This window comes from Cicer arietinum, chromosome 4, assembly GCF_000331145.2.
Source record: "Cicer arietinum cultivar CDC Frontier isolate Library 1 chromosome 4, Cicar.CDCFrontier_v2.0, whole genome shotgun sequence".
Taxonomy (NCBI): Eukaryota; Viridiplantae; Streptophyta; class Magnoliopsida; order Fabales; family Fabaceae; genus Cicer; species Cicer arietinum.
Genome location: NC_021163.2, coordinates 26,369,197 through 26,375,845, shown reverse-complemented (window position 1 = coordinate 26,375,845; position 6,649 = coordinate 26,369,197). Strand labels below are relative to the sequence as shown.

The following is a 6,649-nucleotide window of genomic DNA, read 5'->3' as shown; positions in this document are numbered from 1 at the left end:
CTTATGAATTTTATAATGAATACAGTAAAAGAATTGGATTTGGTATTCGTCGAGAATATGCAAATAAAAGCAAAAAAGACGGGATTTTGACTTCGAGAAGATTCACATGCTTTAAAGAGGGTATTCGATGTGTTGACAAACGAGGTCACCCAGTAGGGGAGCATAGAGCAGAAACTAGAACAGGATGTAAAGCACGTATGGTTATTTCACTTGATCGGAAGATTGGGAAATATAAAGTTGTTGACTTTGTAGCTCAACATAACCACCCTCTTCAACCGCCAGAGTATGTTCATATGATTCGTTCTCATCGACACATATCTGAGGTACAAGCATCACAAATCATATTGGCAGATGAGTCTGGATTGAGACCAAAAGATTTTCATGAATATATGTCCAAGCAAGTCGGTGGAATAGAGACTGTTGGTTTTACAAGACAAGACCTTAAGAATTATCTTCGAACCAAAAGGAAGCAATCACTAAAGTATGGTGACGTGGATGCATTATTGATGTATTTCAAACAAGAAAGTGAAAATCCCTCATTCTTTTATGAATTTCAAATGGATGTTGATGAACAAATAACAAATATATTTTGGGCAGATGCACAAATGATAAATGATTATGGGTACTTTGGAGATGTCATCACTTTTGACACTACATACAAGAAAAATAAGGATTATCGACCATTGGGAGTTTTTGTTGGACTTAACAATCACAGGCAAACAATCATTTTTGGGGTTGCATTGCTATATGATGAAACGATTCCTTCTTTTCAGTGGCTATTTGAAACGTTTCTCAAAGCAATGGGTGGAGAAAAGCCAAAAACCATTCTAACAGATCAAGATGCTGCAATGGCTAAGGCTATTTCTTTAGTTGTGCCAGAAACATTTCATGGATTGTGCACTTGGCATATAAGACAAAATGCTCTAAAGCATGTAAATCATCTATATCAAAAGAGTTCACAATTTTGCTTAGAGTTTGAAGCATGCATAGATCTACACGAAGAAGAGGCTGAATTTTTGAATGCATGGAATTCTTTACTTGTTGAGCATAATGTTTCAAAAGATTCGTGGCTACATATGATTTTTCAATTGAAGGAAAAATGGGCATGGGCTTATGTTCGGAAAACATTCATTGCAGGTATGAGATCTACTCAATTAAGTGAGAGCTTTAATGCTGACTTGAAAAACCATTTGAAATCAGATTTAAATTTAGTACAATTTTTTACACACTTTAAAAGGGTTGTAAATGGAAAACGAAACAATGAGTCAGAAGCTGATTTTGAGTCAAGACATAAACTACCTAGATTGAAAATGAAGAAGGCTCGTATGCTTGTACAAGCCGGAAATGTTTACACTCCAAAAATTTTTGAGGAATTTCAAGAGGAATATGAGGAATATCAGGACACTTGCATAAAGGATTTGAAAGAAGGTTTGTATGTTGTTACAAATTATGATAACACAAAAGAGAGGATAGTAATGGGAAATCCTATGGATCAAAAAGTTGCTTGTGATTGTCGTAAATTTGAGACACATGGCATCTTATGCAATCATGCTTTGAAAGTTTTAGATGCCATGAATATTAAGTTAATTCCCCAACATTATATATTAAAGCGATGGACAAGAGATGCAAGGTTGGGAAGTAACCAAGATTGGAAAGTGAAACATGTTGAATTGGACATAAAAGCCCATTTCATGAAGCGATACAATGAATTATGTCCTCGAATGATTAAATTGACCAACAGAGCTTCAGAATCTCATGAAAGTTACGTATTTTTGTCCAAAGTTTATGAAGAGTCCAATAAAATAATTGATGATATGTTGGCAAAAATTTATGTGAATGAGGAATCAAGTAGAATGATTCATGTATCTATATCAATTGCAAATGATGAAATTGACAACAACTTGGACACTCTTGGTTGTGCAAAAGGCATAAAGAAGCGAGATTGTTCACATCAGAATAAAAAACGACCTAAGTCTTGGGTTGAGAAATTAGCTAGGAAGAGAAATAGATACTCACAAAAAAAAAAGAATCGCAAGAAAATTTAGTGCAATTGTTACCGGTAAGTTTTTCATCAATGTATTCAATTTTTTTAACAATATTCTTTATCTGACTTCTCTTATAATGTGCAGCAACCATTAGATAGGAACCAATTTTTAAGTGAAGTTGACACTAGAATTCAACATCAAGCTACAACTCAAATGACACAATCAAGCCAAGTTGATAATGGAATTCAACATCAAGCTACAACTCAAATGACACAATCAAGACAATCAAGCCAAGTTGACAATGAAATTCAACATCAAACTACAACTCAAATAACACAATTAAGTCAAGTTGACGCATTAAGACTTCACAATTTCTTTTAAACAATTTTTATGAGACTTTTGTTAGGCCGCATGTTCTATACATTAATATTTTGTTAGGAGGCAATTTTATGTTCAATCACTTGGTGTTAGTTTGAACAATCTGGTGTTAGTTCAAAGCACCAATTTATATAAATTATTTACTTTCATATATCATATAATCTCTTGTATTTTTACTTCATATTGGTTTATCACAAAACAAACATGAGAAGCTTTTATATCCATATGTCAGATACACGAGTTTCAATGTTATAAGGCGTGCATTTAATGAATGACGACAATTTAATGCTTGTATACAAAACCTAAGTAAAACCCGAGGACATCTACACAAGAATCATATTGTTCAATTCATCATCATTTGTAATCAATTCATCAAATTGTTCACTGCTAAGCAATTTGTTGACACATGATGTTAATCAACTGGAAAGTGTTGACAGAAACTAGGAATGAGTTGATTTCCCATCTAGGGGCTGCAAAACTGAACCATGATTATGATCAATCCTTCTTGGTGCAGTGTGCATCTGTGCCATGTTGGGTGCAATCATGATAACCCACACTGCGGAGGAAATCTCGAATTTCTTTAGCGCTGCTATTACTGGCCTGCAACAAACGCTCATCTTCCTCATATATAAGATAAGGAGCTCGGCTTCCCTTCCTTGAGAGTAGCTTGGAAGCTCCTTTGAGAACATGATATTCCCATCCCTGAACGTCTATTTTGAGCAGAAGCACACGCTCTGATGTTGGAATCACTTCATCAAGTGGAACAGTACGTACTTGAAAAGCTATTTCTTCATTGGACTTAAATGCCATCTTTGCTCCTGTGGCAGAAACCGCACTATTGTCCAGCCTACCAACCAACTGGTAAATTAAGACCCCAAAAAAAAAAAAACTACATCAGCACATGAATGACAAGAAGTAGCAGCATTGCATGATAAATGGTTTGATTTCCACCCTATAACCATTTCATTTCAAGAAATATAAACTCTTATGGAATCAGACTAGACAACAACTATAATCAAAACAAAAAATACAACAATTTTGTTACATCTTTCTCAATTTTCAAACTATTAAATATTTTATAACCACAATACACACTCCATCTTGTGCGTTATTCTTAAGATGCTTGCATCCAACATACTTGTAACATATCTAATTGCTTGCTATACTTGAACTAGAAGGAACTCTGAGAACATGTGGGAAAAAATAACAGAAAATAGATGCAGAAAATTACATCAAGTGCCAAGTGTTATTAGCAGAAGACTTTTCTTAAACTAGACAGTCAAATGACACTCTACGGTCAATCTTGCCTAGTAGTATTAAGATATGGAATGTCAAACCGGATGGTGAGGCTGATTCACCTTCAACTTTTAGAGAGTTAAGTGTAAGTGGATAAATTATCACACTAGAAAATCAAGGAAATAGGTTCTTATTTTCAGAAATTCATTCATCATTAACCAGACTTGTATGTTCTAAAAATCAAAACAGTTCTATTCTTTTTTTTTTGTTGCCTCATCAGAGCATTTTACACTACTTTCCTCTCCCCACTTTAGATGAATATTTTCTTCTGAGCTCATTAAATTAGGGATTTGGATTACAACCAGTAACTGTGTGCTGAATTTATTAATTTGGGTTATCTGATCTCAAATCAACCGTGAACATTATTTAGTAATAATTTAGTAAAGGTACTAGTATAATGTAAGCTGGCAATCTTAAATCAATGGCCGAGATTAATTAATGCATGTAACTACTACATTTATTTAGTGCATATTTGATCAATATATATTATAGAAGAATCCAACTACATACTAACCCAAGCTTCTTCCACAATCCCTCACTACATTTCAATTCACAAAATCACCACAAACTATAGGAACTAAAATTCATTTCAATCACAGCAAAAACCACAGTTATAAAACAATAAAATTAATTCAGCAAAAAAACAATAAAATGAAAAAACGAGAAATCTAACCTTATGAACCGTAATGTTACCAAGACGATCTGATGCTGCAGCCTCAAACAGAGTAACCAAATCCCCAACTCTATTAAAGTAAATCCCTTCACAAATCTTCTGCAAATTCTCAAAAACAGGCTCAAACGCCAGAACACGGAACCCCATAGCAGCAGCAGCAAAACTCGCCATACCAACATTAGCACCAACATCTACAACAAACCCATTCGTTCCCTCACTTTTAGCCTTCTCAAGAACCTCCTGAATAGTCACCGAGATATCAGGTTTTCGAAAAGGTTTCCCTTTGATTTGTGATGCTTGTACCTCAGATATGTGTCGATGAGAACGAATCATATGAACATACTCTGGCGGTTGAAGAGGGTGGTTATGTTGAGCTACAAAGTCAACAACTTTATATTTCCCAATCATCCGATCAAGTGAAATAACCATACGTGCTTTACATCCTGTTCTAGTTTCTGCTCTATGCTCCCCTACTGGGTGACCTCGTTTGTCAACACCTCGAATACCCTCTTTGAAGCATGTGAATCTTCTCGAAGTCAAAATCCCGTCTTTTTTGCTTTTATTTGCATATTCTCGACGAATACCAAATCCAATTCTTTTACTGTATTCATTATAAAATTCATAAGCCGTCGCCTCAGATTCAAACTTCATTTCCATGTGTGGTTGGCTATTGTCATTACTTTCTGGCACAATTTTGTCATGGATATTGTTCACCCATTTATCTACACAGTCAACTAGTGGATTTGATGATGGATTCATGTTTTCTGAGAATGAATGGAGTTATCCTATTAATATTCCTTGATTGAGGAGAACTTTCCACATTTAAATTTTCACATGAAGTTTCAACAGATTTACATTCACCATCATGTTCCACACTTTCTTTTTCTATTGAGCAATTAGTAGTCTGCTCATGGCAATCCCCATCATCCACTAACCTTGCTCCTTGTTTTAACTGCGGGGTCGAAGGAGCGGGATATTTATCACTCGCCGGAGATTTTAGTGATTCCGACAAAGCACTTGCCTCGGCATTGAATGCCTGATTAATTGAATTCAACCACATTAGGTGAACCACGCGAGGACGAAAGGTGAACGTGCGATAGGAGGGGCGGCGAAGGGAGGAAGGAGTGCGATAGGAGGAGGGGCGGCGAAGGGAGGAAGGAGTGCGATAGGAGGAGGGGCGGCGAAGGGAGGAAGGAGTGCGATAGGAGGAGGGGCGGCGAAGGGAGGAAGGAGTGCGATAGGAGGAGGGGCGGCGAAGGGAGGAAGGAGTGCGATAGGAGGAGGGGCGGCGAAGGGAGGAAGGAGTGCGATAGGAGGGGCGGCGAAGGGAGGAAGAAAAAGGGGTTTTATTTATGTTTTTATTTTAATTAATTAAAACAGATTTTTTGTATTTGATAAGATCTCAACCATTAAAATTTTAGTTGCCACGTGTCACTCATCTAAAGAACAAACTTGACAAGAAATGGAGGAAAAGAAATGGAGGGGATCTGAACTCCTTATAATTCATGGTCCAATGTGTCAACAGCTAAAGTGGACATCGAAATGAATTCTTATAATTTGAGTAAATTATAATTTTAGTATCTGAGTAGAGCATTTATATTTTAGTTTAATTTAATAAAAAAATTCAAAATAATCTCCTATTCATCCAAACATTATAACATTAACTTTTATGTTACATTTGTTAATTGAATGACCTATACATGTATAAGATAGTATAGTATGATGTATCATTCTCACTTCCACATGTATATTTAACTAGACATGGACTAAAATGAAAATAAATTTAAAATGACGTCTAAACAAACTCTTTTTTGTCAACAAATTCCCCATAAACATATTTAAAATCCAAAAAAAAATGGCAAGTTTGATTTTCTATGCCACTAAATCATTATCCCCCTTAAGAACAAAAATATTTATTTTTGTTCTCCATTAATTGTTGTCGCATTCAATACAATCTAAATAAAATTACTAATTTAGAAATATATTCTTTTACCAAATAAATAGCACAACATTGAGACAAAACCTAAAAACCAGTTAAGATTCGTTCAAAAAAGAATTCACAAATTCATCATATCCACACAAAAAAGAATCAATTTTTTCAAGACTTTGTCCATGATAGCAGTGGGTAGTTTGTTTTCTAAGATTTCAATTTTTCAATTGTAACTTCATCCATCTTTTATTCTCTCTACATTTGATACTCATCCCTTTTTTTCCTTCTCTTTTCCATCTCATATGGATTTTACACCTTCAAAAAGGAGAATACTGAAATTGGAAGACAAAAAGAGGAGAGAAAAGATAAAATTTTCTAAGAGTAGCT

General features: G+C 35.1%; 2 protein-coding genes across 2 annotated transcripts; one reads left to right on the top strand and one right to left on the bottom strand.

Moving 5' to 3' along the window:
* The first annotated feature begins 762 nt into the window (after nucleotides 1–762).
* Nucleotides 763–2,544, top strand: LOC101493311 (protein FAR-RED IMPAIRED RESPONSE 1-like). Its single transcript, XM_004497644.4, has 2 exons — nucleotides 763–2,059; nucleotides 2,130–2,544. Exon 1 carries the CDS (start codon nucleotides 801–803, stop codon nucleotides 2,043–2,045), a length of 1,245 nt encoding a protein of 414 aa, XP_004497701.3. The 5' UTR covers nucleotides 763–800; the 3' UTR covers nucleotides 2,046–2,059; nucleotides 2,130–2,544.
* Nucleotides 2,545–2,838: 294 nt separating this feature from the next.
* On the bottom strand, nucleotides 2,839–5,392 carry LOC101493633 (uncharacterized). Its single transcript, XM_004497645.4, has 3 exons — nucleotides 5,194–5,392; nucleotides 4,333–5,096; nucleotides 2,839–3,221 (listed from the first exon to the last, which is right to left on the bottom strand). Exons 1-3 carry the CDS (start codon nucleotides 5,390–5,392, stop codon nucleotides 2,859–2,861), a joined length of 1,326 nt encoding a protein of 441 aa, XP_004497702.1. The 3' UTR covers nucleotides 2,839–2,858.
* Nucleotides 5,393–6,649: the final 1,257 nt, after the last annotated feature.